This window comes from Chiloscyllium plagiosum, chromosome 33, assembly GCF_004010195.1.
Source record: "Chiloscyllium plagiosum isolate BGI_BamShark_2017 chromosome 33, ASM401019v2, whole genome shotgun sequence".
In the NCBI taxonomy this organism is placed as follows: domain Eukaryota; kingdom Metazoa; phylum Chordata; class Chondrichthyes; order Orectolobiformes; family Hemiscylliidae; genus Chiloscyllium; species Chiloscyllium plagiosum.
This window is the reverse complement of record NC_057742.1, coordinates 41,996,316-42,015,282: the sequence shown is the minus strand read 5'-3', so window position 1 is coordinate 42,015,282 and position 18,967 is coordinate 41,996,316. Positions and strand designations below refer to the sequence as shown.

Sequence of the window (18,967 nt, the reverse complement as noted above, 5' to 3'; positions counted from 1 at the left end):
TTATCTATTTCTCATAGTTCCCAGAATTAAAATATTGAACTCTCTCTTCTGCTTTTCTTTGCTCTTCCACTAATCCAACTTGATACTGACTCATTACAACTTTGACTAACATACAGATGGGGTTGTAGATTTTTGAAATGTATCCAAGAGTTTTTCATCAATTGGTATGTTTCTAGTTTGATTAAGAAGAAATCACTGATACAGTTGGTTCTGCATAATAAAAGGAAACATTTAAGATGCAGTGATCACAGAACCATTAGCATTAGTTCTCCTGTAATGCAATGGTTGCGTTCTTGTGCAGCCCCACATGACAGAAAATTCCCGCTTTAGGAACAGTGCCTAAAATGTTGGCGATGCAATCGAGTTACAGTCAACACACGTTTTAAAAGTTCACGCTGTAGAAACAGCGTCCCCAATTCGTCAATTGTGTTACAGCGAATTTGCACTGATGAAATGCATGCTATAACAGAACGACCTATATTTCTGGAAGAGGCCAGTAAGCAATCAAATGGGATAATATTCAAATTGAAGAAAACTAATTTCAGTGAGATTTTGGGAAATCTGACCTAGGTAGCATGGAATCAAAGGTTGGCAGTTAAAACTAAATGGAGACCTTCTAAGAGGAGGTGGTTCAGTTACAGACTAAACACATTCCTCCAAAAGAACATGAAAAGTTGGAGCTCTTTGTTGACTAAATATGGTCGGATCAAATGAAATAGGAAATAGCAAAATGTTCAGGACTGTAATAAAGGCATTCTCAACATTTTTTAACTTCAAAGGCCCCCAGTCCTCTGAAATAGAAAAGGTTTTTCTTTCTGCAAGAAAAATTATTCAAACAATTACACCTTCTTTATTTTACTTATTGTTACTGTGAAATCGCTGGTGCTGAGTAACAGGTCTCTCGAGATAGAAGTGCATTTGACAAACACATGCACACATTATGTTCAATATTAATCCTGGCTCAGTACTTTCCTTTCATTGAGCAATTGCTGAAAACTGAGCTTGATCTAAGTAGGTTGTAGAAAATTAGACCAACGCTTAAGTTACTGCAGTTGAAGCAGGGCTGTATTCACCGGAGTATTCACAGCAGAATGTTTTCATAATATTTCACTGAACATGGTTCTGAGGAAACAGAAACAAAGTGGTTAGTTTAGATTACCTCTGAGGAAGCTGTCAAATCTATTGAGCTCTTCTAGTAGTTTTGAGATACAGTTTGTTCTAGTATAATGTGCATTTCATCAACATGAATTGGCTATAACATGATTGGCGAATTCGGGACACGACTTGGATAACGCAATCAATCTTCTGAACGATTGTAGCGATCTTCTACAGCATGATTTTCTATAGTGGGTTTCCATAACGTGATTTTCTATAGCGTGAGGTTGCAGAGGAACGCAACTGCTGTTTTACACTAGAATGCCTTGTAGTGGCATTTTGCCCTTAATTCTCACGAGGGCTTGGAGGTCCGCAAGTGTGACATGGATTACTCTATTAAGTGTTTGAGAAATGAAAGTTCTGGATGTCGGTTTGCTCACTGATCTGGAAGGTTCGTTTTTTAATGTTTTTGTCACCATACAAGGTAACATCATCAGTGAGCTTCCGGGTGAAGCACTGTTGTTTTGGTTTGCTTTTTATTTGTGTTTCGGTTTCCTTGGGGAGGTGATGTCACTTCCTGTGGTGATGTTATTTCCTGTTCCTTTTCTTACTGGGTGGTAATTGGGATCCAAGTCGATGTGTTTGTTGATAGAGTTCTGGTTGGAATGCCATGCTTCTAGGAATTCTCGCATGTGTCTCTGTTTGGCTTGTCCTAGAATGGATGACTTGTCCCATTTGAAGTATGTCCTTTCTCATCTGGATGTAAAGATACTAGTGAGAGTGGGTCATGTCTTTTTGTGGCTAGTTGATGTTCATGTATCCTGGTGGTTAGTTTTCTGCCTGGTTGTCCAATGTAGTTTTAAAGCAGCAGCTAATGAACTTGAAAGACCCTACTCAGACAGCAAGTAAAGCTAATGTCATTTACAAAATACCTTGCAAGAACTGTAACACACTATTTTTACAAAATTACAAATTTCCATGGTAACCCCAGGCAAGAAGCTTTCAGATTGCATTTTTTTTAATGTGCCAGTTCTTGCTGAGCAAAGATCCACGACCTTACATTTGTTTCGATGAATATGTCATCACCTCAGGCCTCAAGAAGTTCAGGTTTTATTGGTTGAGAAAGTGTTTGCCTCATGCCTGAAGTTAAACAAAAAGACAAAAAGCCTAGCTCACCTCTGTGTGGATGTGTGTGGAATTGTGCTCAGCATCCACTTCCTCATAGATTCCTTTTACAGAATCGCTAAATACCTGGTTCAATTTCTAACACAGTGAGTATGCCTCAATGTAAAATGTGCAGCTTTTGTTTTGTTGCTTGGTACCAGAATGCTTTCCTGTGATTGCTAGAGTCATTGGGGCAGACCTTGGTGAGATTAGGCGAAAGTGAGCACTACAGATGCTGGCGATCAGAGTTGATGTGTGTGGTGCTGGAAAAACATAGCCGGTCAGGTACCATCCGATGAGCAGGAGAATCAACGTTTCAAGCACAAACCCGTCATCAGGAACGAGGGGGTGGCCCAAGGGGCCTGAGAAATAAACGGAGAGGGGTGGGGCTGAATGGAAGGTAGCTGGGAAGGCAATAGAGAGATGAAGTTGGGGTGAAGATGATAGGTCGAAGAGGAGGGTGGAGCAGTAGGTTGGAAGGAAGATGGACAGGTCAAGAGGGCAGTGCCGAGTTGAAAGGTTGGATCTGGGATAAGGTGGGGACATACGCACTGACCAATCCCACCACCCCGTGGCCGAACACTTTAACTCCCCCTCCCACTCCGCCAAAGACATGCTGGTCCTGGGCCACCTCCATCACCAAACCTTTACCACTGACGCCTGGAGAATGAACACTTCATCTTCCACCTTGGGAACCTCCAACCACACTGGATTAATGTGGATTTCACCAATTTCCTCATTTACCCCAACCTTCTCCCAGATCCAACCTTCCAACCTGGCATCACCCTCTTGACCTGTCCTACCTATCCATCTTCCTTCCCACCTATGACAGAGCAGACTCGAGGGGCCGAATTGCCTGTGCATGCACTTTAGCTCTTGTGTTCTTATGTTTTTTTTAACTTCCTTAATTTTTTAGGACGAATCATGAGTCATAGTTATCAAGCACGAAACCAGACCCTTTGGTCTAATTCGTCCATGTATCCTAACTGAACTAGTCCCATTTGTCTGCATTTGGCCCATATCCGTGAAAACCTTTCCTATTCATGTACCTGTCCAAATATCTTTTGAATGTTGTAATTGTACTTGCCTCTACCACTTCCTCTGGCAGCTCATTCCATAAATGTACTTCCCTCTGTTGAAAACAATTGCCCCTCCAGTCCCTTTGAAATCTTTCCCCTCTCACCTTAAACCTATGGCCTCTACCCCAAGGGAGAAGACCTCAACTATTCACCCTAGCCACACCCCTCATGATTTTATAAACCTCTATAAGGTCACCTCTCAATCATCAATGCTCCAGAGGAAAAAGTCCCAGCCTATTCAACTTTTCTTATCATGCAGTCCCAGCAACATTCTTGTAAATTTTTCGGTAACCGTTCTAGTTTAACAACATCCATCCTGTAGCAGGGTGACCAGAATGGAAAGCAGTGTTCCCTTCATCACAAAATGTTCTTCAATCTTTCGAGTCGAATCTGATGACACAAGTTCTATATCATCACTGAGTTTGGTTCTTTTGAAGCTGATGGTGGCATTACCATTGTAAGAATCCATTTATCTTGTTTTTATTATTGATGTTTACAATGATTTCTCCTGCCCTTTAACATTTTATATGTTCCAGCAATAACACATTGTTGGAAAAAAAAGACCCTTGTGTATTATTTGCCTACTTGCTGCCCAAGGCCTGCTGTGTCTGATCAACCATTTGTTTAACAGCAAGTGAAGCAGCAACAAAAAGCACAGTGCTCAATGCAGTTAATTTTACTTAAGCTCAGCCAGACTGGAGTAAAAATCCAGGTATTCATGTCCTAAATCTAAAACAGAAAACGTGTTTCCAGAACGCCAGAATAGTGGTGAAAGCAGTCAGTGAATCAAGCTGATCACAGCAGCAATGAAGAACAGGTCTTTGGGAATGGAGAATTAAGCAAGGCCCTAAACAATTTAACCAATCTGCCTTATCACTATAAACCTTTTAGCGTCAAAGGCCCCTACCTCTCATTTCCTCCACCATATCCCTTCACAAACAGTAGTGAAAGAATACAAGCATTCCGATTTGACCTGTCATCTGTCAGAGAAACATCTCATTGTGGGTGTGAGGAAAGCTGTGATAAAGGCATATGGGCTCAGGCTAAGGACATTGAAAGAGAGATTGACAGTGAATCCTGATTATTGCAGGTATCCTTTCTTTCCAACTCACATTTGCCACTAAGACGTGTCCATCAGAGCTGGTGATATGCAGAGGAACTTGCCCAATAACACTGCAAAAGATCCCCCTGCAGTGAGAATCTGCATGTGTGCAGACACTACATCTGAGACTCCTCTAATCAGCTCAGTACACACAGGAAACTATAATTTATAGATAACTGCTAATGGATCAGATTGCAGGTTCCTGATTGGGAAACTCTGCTGTAAAGAAACAAACTGAAAGTAAACGGAAAGAAACGAGCAAACTAACTTCAAGAGCAGATTAACCAGTAACGTGAGAGGGAACCTGAAAACCTTTTGTCACCGTACAATAAGATCGTGGTCTCTTGTGGTGCATTGGCAGTGTCCCTATGACTGAGCTAGGAGGTCAGTGTTCAAGTCCTACTTGCTTCAGTGGTGTGTCATGGCATATCTGAAATGTTGATTTAAAAACGAATTTTAAAAGTGAAGTTTCTGTGATATCGTGTTCGTGCCCTTATTTCTGGGCCAAAAGGTCCAGATTTAGGTCCCACCTGATCTATAGATGTTTCATAACGTGTCTGAGCAGATTGATTTAAATAACTAAGTATAGTCAAAGAGGGAGGGTTCGTTTTGAGACTAGAAAGAAAAGCAGAAGTATTAAATTAATATGTGGCTTTAATCTTCATTCAGAATTGATGATGCTGAAGTCACCATAAAAAAGAAGTGTGTAAATAAAATGGGTATACTGAAAAATTTGGTAGCACTCAAAACTGAGTGTTATTGGGCCAAATGGGATGCATCTTAAGTTGCTAAGCGAAGTGAAAGGAGAGATTGTAAAGGCTCTGACACAACTTTGAGTCTCAATGGATATAGGAATGGTGCCAAAAGGATCAGAAGACTGCAATTTTTAAAATCAGTAAACAGAAAGGCAGTGAGGAATAAAGCCATCAGCCTGTAATAGTGGAAAAACCTCTGAGACAATAATTTGAAGCAAAATTATTTGTCACTTGGAAAAATATGTTTAGGAACAACAATCAGCTTGAATTTATTAGAAGCAAGTCACATTTGAGTACATTGAAATAATGGAGAGGATTAGTGAAGATAATGTTTGTTTGTGAGTTTGGACTTTCACATTCTTGTTAATAAAATCCATGTGATGATAAAAGCAGGGGTTGTAATGAAACCAGAGCTCTTTTTAAAATTTATTAATGACCTGAACTTGAATATGTAAAGCAAAATTTCAATGTTGACAGATGAAACACAAAATAAATATTGTAGAACTAAACAGATTAGAGTCTGTGGATATATACCAAATTAACATGATTATATAATGGCTCTGTTTTCTCCACTTAAATAATCTCAAGCCTCATGTTTGTTTCTTGCCCCGTTGTCATACCCTTTTGTTTTGCACTTAATCACAAAATCTCTTCTACTTTTCAAAATAGCAAAAGCATTTCTCTCCCCTGTCTCTGCCCATCCTTAAAAACTGTTACATCTCAAAATTTTACCAGCTCAGGCAAAAGGTTATCAACCTGAAGTTTTGATCCAGATGCTGCAGAACTGATTTCAACTGTTTTGCTTTCAAAGTTGTTGTGTTGAAGTTGCTGGATCTGTTTCCAAGCCTTCCTTGCATTGGCCTCAAAGCCTGGAAGAATTTTAATAAAGGTGCTGCTTTTACCTGAACATTAAAGCAATCTGAAGGAAATGTAGTTTCTGTCCTCTGAAAATTTTAGCTTTCCTAAAACATTAATTGTAAAAGAAACTTTAACCCCTCAGTAGCTTGCAACAAGTTTCATGGTACAACACATGAGCTCTGCTGATCTCCCAAAGTTGTCTGCTTTAATTGGTTTTAGAGTCTATAATATTGGCTTATAATTTGTTTAAATTTTTCTGGGAATAGCTTTCATTTAGAGCATTGTTTTTGTTAATGAATCATTGCAGGAGCTCTTCTAACTCGTGGACTGCATTACCATCAAGTTTTATTCCTTTTGTGTTTAAACCATTGTCACTGAAAAGCTAAAGGTCCTTTGTCTATCAAAATCCCCCAAAATAAGTTTACAATTTTGACCCTGGGCTATCTTCTTGGATTTCCCTGCAATGTCCAACAACAGATATTTTTAAAAGTACAGTAAAATAAAACAAACAACTGCAGATGCTGGAGATGAGAAGCAACCAAAACCAAAAATTGCTAGAGAAACTCAGCAGGTCTGAAGAAGAGTCACAGAACTTGAAACATTAACTCTGCTTTCTCTCCACAATGCTTCCAGAGCTCCTGAGTGTGTCCAGTTTCTGGTTTTATCATTTATACAGTGTTTGTAGAAAACTTGTGTTAATGTCAATGTAATGTAACGTTCCCTGCAGATCTACGAACCCCAGAGCAGTACTGAAAACTCCATTTCAGGCAGCTGCCAGTCCTTGGATAAGAGAGCAGAAAGGTTAGTGCAGGCTATGATGAAATCTGTTTTATCTTTGTGTTCTTGTAATTTTGCTGTTGTATAATGGCACTTGGGTTAACGGGAATTTATAACAAACCAAGCACAGCATGTTCCATTGGTTACTATGTTCAATTCTCCTTAGCATTTGGGCGGGACCCTGTTGGGATATTTTAATAGATTACCTGGGTATGTTCAAGGATTTATGAACAGCAGTTAATGAATACTGTAGTTAGTTGGGAGCAGGAGTCGGAGGTAGCACACTGTTGAAGTGCTGTTAGCTGTGAGGAACCAGAGACGCAGTGAAGCCCTGGGAGCTGTTTGGTAGCACTGTGCCATTGCAACTCAAACCCACCAGGTAATGAAAGGTCACTGGCTGAATGCTTCTGGGCACTTTGAACTTGTGAAAATCCTGGAGCACTTAAAAGTACAGTGGAGCTAAAAGAAAGATGACTGCCAGAAAGTAGGTATTTGAGCAGTGGCAAACTACTGTTACCAGTAGTTGTATATTAGTGAATTAATTGGACAAAGGAATATTCATGAATTTTACTCAGAGGTAAAGAGTCAGAGTTGTGCTCCAGTATGGCTTTATGCATCCACAGGGATTCTGTCTCAGGAGACTGAACAAGTAGAAGATGAGCAGTTATTGTGGCAGTTTAAGTTGGAGTTGTTTTCTTTTAGGGAAATCAGAGGCTACACCTTTGTAAGAGAAGAGCTGGAATAGTTTGTGAGGGAGACCATGTTTCACAGGATTTTTGCGACATTCTATTTTCATTGACATCTTGGTGGGTTGCTGAGAAATTCATGGGAAATGTCTTAGTTGAATCTGCCATTTGATGTGCAGTTTGTGGTATGTTTGACCAGAGTTAGCCTGTTGATTCATGCTTATCTCGTTAATTTTGAATGTTAGAGTGTAAGATAATTGGTGTTTGTTGTTTACTTTGACTTCTGTACAGTAACATTTTCTTCTATTTGTTTAAAAACTGTGGAATCGATTAATAAGATACTGGGATTTCAAATTTTGTTTGCATTAACAAAAGGTATCAATCACTAATCAGATTTGTAGCCAAATCAGGGATCTTGACTGCGACCTTAACCTAAATTTGGAGCCTGGTCTTGGATCATAGCAGGGCACAGAGGTCTGTTCTCTTTATCCAGTTCTGTAAGCCTTTCAAACAACTAGTCTTGTAGTTGAGACAGTGACTGTAATTTCCAGGGTTCAATGTGTGTCCACTCCAATAAATATAGCCCAATGGTGAAGGTGGAAGTGGACACTTTCCTGATGATCTCAGTACACCAAGTTAAGAAAGGTAAAATCAGCCCACGTTCTCCCTTCTACTCACGGTTTATCTGTTGATAAGTTTCAGGGTTTGGTTTCAACTGTAATTATTGACTATCTGGCCTATTCCCAAGTTGGAATACCCTCCCGATACTTGCTGCTTAAGTTTGCATATGAAGCACAAACACTTGAAGAAAGTGTCAGAGGCTGATCGATGTATAACTTCATTCTGGCTAGAATCCAGAAATGAAAAGCTAGGATGGAAAACAAAAGAGGAGGGAAACATGTATAAATACTTTGAATATGGACCTGAAGTGCCATAACCTACAAGGCTAACTTAGTAAGAGCTGGCACAGACACAGCCAGATGGTTTCTTCAGCACCATAAATTTTCAATGCTTCTTACACATTTGGGGAACATTTCTGTGGGCCATTTAGAAAAGAGCAAGTTGTAAGTTTTTCCGAAGGGAAACTGTTTCAGTTCAGCAACATAGAACAGTTGGAGTTGGCTTTCCTGATTAATGCCTACCAATATGCTGACAGAGCGGTCCCATCTGGAAGTTTGACCATGACTACAGTCCATGCCACTTAATATTTACCTGTCTCAATGGTGGTCAGTGTTGATCAATGACACCACAGCAAACACAAGTGCCTTATTGCATCTCTAAGGCTTTCACTCATGACTATTCCTTGCAAATCAAACTTGCCGAGTTCAGCTTTCCAGCCAAGGGTGGCAAGGTTTTTGCATTGATATCCACATTAGTTGAGAAATAGAAATAATCTGATCAGCCACCATGCTGTGACTGACATTATTAACTAATTCTTTTCAAACTTTCAGTCCGTCATATCGAAAATCCCGTATGTCCAGAGCGCAGAGTTATCCTGACAACAGACAGCTGTACCTGGGTGAGTTTGATGGTCATCTCGTGAACGATTTATTTTCTGATATTATAGAAGCCTTTCACTGCCATTTCAAAGGTTTCACTGTAGATAATTCAGAGCAGATTGAGTAGAAGCTGTCCAGGGTTAAAGCAATGGGTTTTCACAATGCCTTTTTGATTAGGAAAACCTTGATTTGATTCCACTCCAGTGCAGTCACAAAAGTGGCTCATCATGGAAAAAGGAAGCTGTATTGGCATAAAGGACAAACAGGTGTCTGTTCTTTTAAAGGTGTGATTAAGAATCTTAACAGGATGTTGAGAGGAGTTCAAAAAATTCTTGGCAAAGCAGGCAATCTGTAGGCCACAGTGTGGCCAGCCAAAGGGTTCTTTGTAGCACAACAATCATCTGTTCAAAATACAGGTCAGTGTGGCTGGAAGACTTGGAAAGGAGTTTCTCCTCCAATTAGAGGACCTGGCTGGGGGTGAGGGACGCAGCACGGGGGAGGGGGGAACTGGGCGGGGGTGAGAAATGACTGGGAGGTGAGGGAGCATGTGAGCCAGCAGCTGGGAAGGAGAGTGAATTGTGTTGAGCTTTTTAAGCCCCTGAATGCTGAGGGTCTTTCATGGCAATGGGCAGCAAACTGAAAATCAAGGACAGTGCACAAATTACACCCATCCGAGTTTAAACAGGAGTGTTCAAGTCCACTGTCACGCATGGCACTGTAACACAAGAGTTTAGTTACAGACTTCATAGTACTACGCTCTAGATCCTGGCTGACAAAAGATCTTGCAACAGAAACAAACTGAAATCTTCCCAATGCAGCCTAATTTATGAACTTAATCGCAAGAGTTACAAAAGTTCACCGAAAGGTCAAGCAATTAAGATTGCGGGGCAGATGATTGGTCTTGGTTATGTATTGTTGAGTACAATGTTTTTTCACAGCGAGTGGCCTGACCCTCACTTTGCAAAACACTTACAGTTATAGAAATGTACAGCACGTAAACAGACCCTTCATCCATACCAACTAGATATCCTAAATTAATCTAGTCGTGTTTAGCCCATATTCTTCTAAGCCCTACCTATTGATATACCCATCCAGATGCCTTTTCAATGCTGTAATTGTACCAGCCTCTACCACTTCCTCTGGCTGCACATTCCATGCATGTACCACCCTCTGCATGGAAAAAGTTGCCCCTTAGGTCCCTTTTATATCTTTCCCCTCTCACCCTAAACCTGTGCCCTCTGGTTCTGGACTCCCCGACCCCAGGGAAAAGACGTAGTCTATTTACCCTATCCATGCCCTTCATAATTTTGTAAACCTCTCTAAGGTCACCCCCCAGTCTCCGATGCTCCAGGGAAAACAGCCCCAGCCTGTTCAGCCTCTCCCTATGACTCAAACTCTCCAATACTGGCAACATCCTTGTAAATCTTTTCTGAACCCTTTCAAGTTTCACAACATCCTTCCTATAGGAAGGGAGACAAGAATTGCAAACAATATTCGAAAAGTGATCTAATTAATGTCCTGTACAGCTGTGACATGTCCTCCCAGCTCCTGAACTCAATGCTCTGACCAATAAAGGCAAGCATACTGAACGCTGCCTTCATTATTCTGTCTACCTGCGACTCCACTTTCAAAGAACTATGAACCTGCATTCCAAGGTCTCTTCGTTCAGCAACACTCCTCAGGACCTTACCATTAAGTGTTTAAATCCTGCCCTGATTTGCCTTTCCAAAATGCAGCACCTCTCTCTTATCTAAATTAAACTCCATCTGCCACTCCTCAGCCCATTGGCCCAACTGATCAAGATTCCATTGTAATCTGAGGTAACCACCTTCGCTATCCAGCACACCTCCAATTTTGGTGTTATCTGCAATGTATTTAATTATATCTCCTATGTTCACATCCAAATCATTTCTATAAATGATAAAAAAAAGACAGTGGACCCAGCACCAATCCTTGTGGTTCTATAACAGAATGAAGGGTTTATGTACAGGGAACCACGCTGGAACAAGTGATAGTGCCCTCAGAGTAATTTGGCAGAAAATGAACAAATGGGGAAACGTTTGTGTTGCATTGAAAAAGTGAATGATTTCTATATGTATTCTTTATCTATTCAATACATTGCATGTTAAGTATGATTCAACTTCAAAGAGATTTGACTAAATTGTCTACTATCTTAACATTTTGCTAAGTCCCCTTACTTGTTTCTTTCTTCAGACCGTGAGAATCATGTCTATGATAAGGCTGGAAAAGGGGGCACCTATCCCCGACAGTTCCATGTGCCTGTGCACCAGAAAGATTATGGTGATGGTGAGTATGCTGCAAATTGCATATGTAGGAGTTATGTAGTTTGACCTGTCAAGTGGTTATAAGAGATCCAATTGCACTATTCTAAAAGTTAACATGAAAATTCTTTCCAGTGTCCTGGTCAGCATTTGTTCCTCAAGCGTCATCACAAAATCAGACCAAAGGAGCAGCAGCAGGCCATTCAGCCCATTCAGCCTGCTCTCTCATTTAGTGAGATCAAAGCTGATCTGATAGTTCTCGACTCCACTTTCCTGCTTTTTTCCCATCACCCTCAGTTCCCTATCTGATATTTTAAAGATATCTACCTCTGTCTTGACAATCCTGTACGGTAAAAAAAAAAATTCCACAGATTCATAGCCATCAGAAGAAATTCCTCCTCATCTCTGGTTATTATTGCATTGCTGTGATTAAGAGCTTTTTGTTTGCATATTGATCGTACAATGCTTTGTCGTACCTTAAGTCATGAAAGGTGCTGTATCAATGATCTTAGTTCTTTTACTACCTGAGCACATTCTTGATGCATGCAGCTTGACTTTTTAATTAGTGTGGTTTCAGTTAGGGTTCTGACCTACATGAATGTTTTCATTAAGGCAGGGAGATGACAGTCAGGAGTAGTGTTGCACCTTAGTCTCAGTCACCTGGGTGAAGCCGGGTGCTGCAGAAGCAGCAGTACTAATTTCTGGGATGAAGGAGGTTTCCATGATGAATGGTAGACAAGTTGAACTTGTGTTGCTAGACTTTAAAAGAATGAGAGGGGCTCTTCAAACATGAGATATTGAGAAGCCATGACTGCAGTGGATGCAGAAAGGATAAGAATATTCCCCCTTTGAGAGAGACCCGAACTAGGGGGCAGTTTAAAAACAAAAAGGACTCCTACTTAAGTCAGAGATGGAGATTCTTTTTTGTGAGTCATTAGGCTGTCTATTTCTCTTTCCCAAAGATTAATGAGGGCTGGGTTGTCGATTACTTTTAGGGTTCAATTAGATTCTTGACTGAGCAGGATTCAAAGGGGATAGGTGTAGACAAGAAAGTAGTAACCGCAACCAGGTCAACTGCGATCATATCCGATGGCAGATTTGGTTTAAGGAACTGCGTGATCTACTTTTCCTAATTTGCATTTTCAGATGTCCTACCTGTCAGCCTGAGATCAATCACTTCAGGACAGTCTGAAGATTGAACCTCAGCCCGTTTCTTTCTTCATGGTATGGGGTTGTACCATAGTTATCATTTCCGTGCTGAATCATCTTTGAATCATAAATGTGCCAGTGCTTGCATTCAGAGTTGCAGCTGCCAATGTTAACCATAGTTAGATGAGATCAAATCACTTATCACCACAGGATTACTGGAGAATGATGATAAACTAGAATCCACCATATTTGCTCCATGTTCCAAGGCTGTTGAACACACTTCTAGTGTGACTTCTGTTGATCTGAAGGTGTAGCAACAGACAGTTTGCTTTATTAGTACCTGTGACATAGTTTCATTCAGGCCAACTTTGATAACTGGCCACTGCCGAGTTATCACATTTCAACTGAGGCAGAAATTGAGGTACTTACAGCTGACTTGAGTTCTTGCTCCCAATCGCAAGGTGAGGTGGGGCTCAGGATGGTTGTGACGTCTTATTAGGGTTAATAGACTGCCAAAACTGCCACTGAAATGTGAATGAGGTCCTGGGAACTTTGGCTCATGTTGAAATGATAATGATTCAAATCCCTTCAAGAGGGAAAAGAGTCAGTGCTGGGAGTAAGGGATACTTGAGCCTAATGTGCAATCCAAGGACTGCAAGGCATCTCCAGCTGACATGTAGCTTGAATCTTACCTGTTGTTGGTTTTAGAAAATTAAGTACAAGACTTCAGCCTCCTTGACGGTTACTTATTTTGTTCTTCAGGACGGAGAACCTTCCCAAGGATTCGCCGACAGCAAGGGAACCTGTTCACCCTCGTCCCTTCCAGCAGGTCACTGAGTACAAATGGGGAGAACATGGGTTTGGCTCAGTACATGGACAGCAGGGGGAGAATTCGCAGTGGTGACATCGAAAATACACTCTCCGTGCAAGAGAGGAATGTTCCCACTAAATGTAGGTCGATCTTTATTTTACTATTGTAATTTTGGGCCTTTTGCAAGCGCATTGTCAGCACTGCATGTGATCAAGTTTGTTTCAGTATCTTCATTAGGCATTTCCTTGCATCCACACACTGCGCTAACAGATGCATGAGGGCAGTGGCACAAGGGTGCAGCAGGATCTGTGAAGTGTGGACTTGCAGCAAGTCAAAGTATTTTTTCCAGAAAGACCTGAGCACAAACTGGAGACAGAATTGAATCGGCAAATATTACAGAAGTGGTACAAACTATTCAGCCTGCCCTCTGAAAGAATTATGCACTTGCCCTATCATTTGATCCACTGTTTTATTTGAAACTATTATGTTTTTAATTCCACCACTGTTTCAGGAGGAACACTCCATGACCCCATAACTCCAAGCAGAAAACATAATTGAATATCGAGCATCATATTTATTATTAAAAATCACACAACACCAGTTTATAGTCCAACAGGTTTATTTGGAAGTACAAGCTTTTGGATGCTGTTCCTTCTGTGTCTGATAGAATTTAAATTCACTATCTGATGAAGGAGCAGCATCCAAAAGCTTGTACTTCCAAATAGACCCTGTTGGACGATAACCTGGTGTTATGTGATTTTTACCTTTGTCCACCCCAGTCCAACACCAGCACCTCCACATCATGTTTATTATTGATTAACCTATGTTGTTGATTACTATAAATATATTTCCCTTACTTATCTTACGGCACTTGATAATATTGGGCACTCTTATAGAATCATAGAGTATCACAGCACAGAAAGAGGCCCTTTGGCCCATGTCTACTGTGGTGATCAAGCACCTATCCAATCCCAATTTCCAGCACTTGGTCCAATGCTTTGTATGCTATGGCATTTCAAGCGTTTGTCTGAAAACGTTTTGAATGTTCTAATGATTCATGCCACTACCACCCTTTTCGAAAGTGAGTTCCATATACCACCACCACCACCACCACACCGCGCCCCCCCCCTCCCCACACACACACACACACATCATCTGAATGAAAGAAAAAAATTCTTCTTAACTCCTCTAAACCTCCTGCCTTTTAGCTTAAGTCTTTGCTCCTGATAATGAAGTCCGAGCCGAAAAGCAAATACTTATTCCTATTCCCCCTATCAATGCTCTTAGTAAGTTTATACTCCTCAATCAGGTCTCTTCCTCCTCCTCCTCCTGCTCAAAGGAAAACAATCCAAGTCTGCATTGTGTCTCTCTTCATAGCCGCAATACTTCAGTCCAGGCAACATCCTGATGAATCTCCTCTGCATCCTCTCCTGCTAATGTCCTCTCTTCTGATTTAGAAGACCCTCAGTTTTCTGTAGTATCTCCTCATAGCCAAAGACTCCTTATCCTTAATACCATGGTGACTCCTGTTCATAGCCGTAATAGCCTTCCGACAGTGGGTAGCCTAAAATTAAACTGATTTCTAATAACTTTCTCAATCATCGATTCTCTCTTTGCTTTTGCCTTATAAGATTCTGCCTATAAAATATCAAGTCTTGCTTTTTTTATTGGAAGTGTTAGCTACTTAACCTTCTACCTTGTACGTGTGAATCCTAATGAGTGTCCATACCTCCACTCCATTTAGTCAGCCATCCCTAGCTGTTATTTGTCCTCCGCTCACATTGACCCATTAGAATTACTTCTAAATCACCCTCTTTTAAAAATAGAATTCCTACAGTGTGGCAACATGCCCTTCGGCCCAACAAGTCCACACTGACCCTCCGAAGAGTAACCCACCCAGACCCATTCCCCTAAACTTACACCTGATGTACCTACCCTTCACATCCCTGAACGCTCTGGGCAATTTAGCATGTACCTAACCTGCACATCTTTGTATTATGGGAGGAAACCGGAGCACGTAGAGGAATGTGCCTGTACATAGTTTATATATAGTTTAATATTTCCCTCAATGCAACCAAAAAGCAAAACAAAAGATTTAGTGAAGTATTTATTTAGTAGCATCATCAAATTAAATATTGTGAACTGCAAAATATTGCCTGTGGAATGATTGAGCATCATAATTATGCAATAAGTGAATTAATAGAGAGATTTATAGAACATAAAACATTTCAGCGCAGTACACACCCATCGGCCCTCGATGTTGCGCCGACCTGTGAAAATAATCTGATGCCCATCTGAACTGCACCGTTTCATTATTATCCATATGTATGTCCAAAGATCATTTAAAACCCTTAACATCGGCGAATCTACTACTGTTGCAGGCAGGCCATTCCACGCCTCTACTACTCTCCGAGTGAAGAAACTACCCCTGATATCTGTCCTATGTCTATCACCCCTCAATTTAAAGCTATGCCCCCTCATATTAGCCTTCACCATCTGAGGAACAAGGCTCTCACTGTCCACCTATCTAACCCTCTGATTATCTTATACGTCTTGATTAGGTCACTTCTCAACCCTTTTCTCTCCAACAAAAACAGCCTCAAGTCCCTCAGCCTTTCCTCGTAAGACTTTCCCTCCATACCAGGCAACATCCTAGTAAATCTCCTCTCAACCCTTTCCAAACCTTTCACATCCTTTGTATAATGTGGTGACCAGAACTGTACGCAATACTCCAGGTGTGGCCGCACCATTGTCTTGTACAGCTGAAGCATGACCTGGTGGCTCCGAAACTCAATCCCCCCCGACCAATAAACGCCAACATACTATATGTCGCCTTAACAACGCTATCAACTTGGGTGGCAACTATCAGGGATTTATGCATCAGGATACCGAGATCTCTTTGTTCATTTACACTGCCAAGAATTTTACCATTAGCCCAGTAGTCTGCATTCCTGTTACTTCTTCCGAAGTGAACTACCTCACACCTTTCCGCATTAAACTTCATTTGCAACTTCCCCGCCCAGCTCTGCATATTATCTATGTCCCCGTGTAACCCACAACATCCTTTGGCACTACCTACAATTCTGCCTATCTTAGTGTCATCCGTAAATTTACTAACCCATCCTTCTACGCCCATATCCAGATCATTTATAAAAATGACAAACAGCAGTGGCCCCAAAACAGATCCTTGTGGCACACCACAAAACAGATCCTTGTGGCACACCACTGGTAACTGAACTCCAGGATGAACATTTCTCATCAACCACCACCCTGTGTCTTCTTTCAGCAAGCCAATTACTGATCCAAACCGATAAATTACCTTCAATCCCAAAACTCTGTATTTTGTGCAATAGCCTACCGTGTGGAACTTTATCAAACACCTTACATATACATCACATCAACCGCCTACCCCTCATCCACCTGTTTGGTCACCTTCTCGAAGAACTCAATAAGGTTAGTGAGGCATGACCTAACCTTCACAAAACCATGTTGACTATCCCTAATCAAATTATTCCTTTCTAGGCGATTATAAATCCTATCTCTTATAATCTTTTCCAACGCCTTACCCTCAACCGAAGTGAGGCTCACTGGCCTATAATTACCAGGGTTGTCCCGACTCCCCTCCTTAAACAAGGGAGCAACGATTGCTATGCTCCAGACTTCTGGCACTACTCCTGTCAATAATGATGGCTTAAAGATGGCAGCCAAAGACTCTCCAATCTCCTCCCTGGCTTCCCAGAGAATCCGAGGGTAAATCCCATCTGGCCCAGGGACTTATCTGTTTTCAGATCTTCCAAAATTGCTAAAACCTCCTCTTTGTCAGCCTCAATCCCATCTAAACTTGTAGCCTGTATCTCTGTATTCTCACTAATATTGTCCTTTTCCAATGTGAATACTGATGAAAAGTATTCATTAAGCACTTCCCCCATGTCCTCCGATTCCACACATAACTTTCCACTCCTATCTTTGATTGGCCCTAATCTAAATCTAGTCACTCTTTTATTCCTGATGTACCTATAGAAGGCCTAAGGGTTTTCCTTGATCCTATCTGCTTTTAAATAAGCTTTCCAAATTTCTTCAATCATTTGGGTATCACTGACTAGGCCAGCATTTTTGTGTCTCCATAATTCCACTTGAGAAGGTGATAATGAGCTCTCACCTTGAGCTGCTGCACAGTCTATTGGGAAGAGAGCTCCAGGAGTTTGACACCACAACCATAAACGAACAGCAATATAGGTTTCAAGTCATGGTGCTACATTGCTTGGAGGATAGTTTGCAGAAGATGTTGTTTAGAACATCTGCTATCCTTAGCCTTCTCTGTGGCAGGAATAGAACTAATGAGAGAAATTGGGAACTTGTCACTTTTGATGTGTCAGTGATGAAAGCTATTTTTAAAACAAGCAAATACTATGGTGAAGGAATTGTCTGAGTGACAGATAACAGTGAGTAGGGATAATAAAATCGGTGCTCTAATTGGCAGGACATAGTTAGTGGTATCCCACAGTAGTTATTTTAGAGCCTCAATTATTCCCCGTTTTATTAATGGTTGATTAATAAGGCAAAAACCACATGTCCACATTTATGACAATTTAAGCAATGTAGATGGAAACCTAAAAGTATGAACATAATTTAGTAAGCTAAATGGAATCCATTTGCTACAGTTTTACTTATTTCAATCTGAGCAAGTGCAAGATCATCCAATTTATTCTGTAAACAATCAATCGTGGTACTTTCCAATGGACCAAGTGAATTGCAAATTACATTTGCTTAAAGATGCTTGGTAGCCTCAGTACATATGTCAACCAAACATCATTAACAGCTGCAGAAACATTCAGATTGTGAATATAATGCTAGTCATTAAATCCAGATGACTTTAATCCTGTAGGGGAGTGATGCTTTCTAGTTGGACCACATCTAGAATATGTCTGAGCACTACAGTAAGAAAATTCTATTGACTGTGTAGGAAGTCCAGTGTAGATTTATCAGAATGTTTCTTGGAATCCAAGATCAAAATGATAGGGAGAGATTACATAATCAGGACATTAGAAAAAAATCTCCCTGGCTCTCACAGCACTTTCTTTTTCAGATCTCCAGAGCCCGAAGTATTTTGCTTTTATTACTTAAACTCAGCACAAACAAATTTACAGCAGCATCTTCCAAATCTCCAGGTGAATGAAGCAGAAATGTATTCACCATCATCTTCAGGATGTTGCTGAAGGAAACTTTGTAAGATCTTGAGCAGAGGGTTTACATAAACTATAGTCTGGTGGGAGGTCTTTTCAGCCTCAAGCATCTTCAGGCTTACACAAAGACACAGGAAAAGCTCGTCAATGAACTTTGGTATGTTCTCTTAGCCACAGTCAGTCATACTTGCAATGTACAACAGCATCTTTTGGCAGAACAATATCATAAACATTGAAGTCCTGGAAACAGACAACATCAGCAACATCTATAAGACCATAAGACATAGGAGAGGAAGTAAGGCCATTCGGCCCATCGAGTCCACTCCGCCATTTAATCATGGCTGATGGGCATTTCAACTCCACTTACCCGCGTTCTCCTCGTAGCCCTTAATTCCTTGTGACATCAAGAATTTATCAATTTCTGCCTTGAAGACATTTAGCGTCCCAGCCTCCACTGCACTCTGTGGCAATGAATTCCACAGGCCCACCACTCTCTGGCTGAAGAAATGTCTCCGTATTTCTGTTCT

The 18,967-nt window shown here is 41.0% G+C and overlaps 1 protein-coding gene across 1 annotated transcript in view; it reads left to right on the top strand.

The window, feature by feature from the left end:
- map3k3 (mitogen-activated protein kinase kinase kinase 3) overlaps positions 1–18,967 on the top strand; it is a 150,672-nt gene that overhangs the window by 89,127 nt on the left and 42,578 nt on the right. The window contains exons 9-12 of the mRNA XM_043675368.1: positions 6,781–6,854; positions 8,968–9,035; positions 11,230–11,322; positions 13,209–13,397. Coding sequence (XP_043531303.1) covers positions 6,781–6,854; positions 8,968–9,035; positions 11,230–11,322; positions 13,209–13,397 — 424 coding nt within the window. The remainder of the gene's footprint in view (positions 1–6,780; positions 6,855–8,967; positions 9,036–11,229; positions 11,323–13,208; positions 13,398–18,967) is intronic.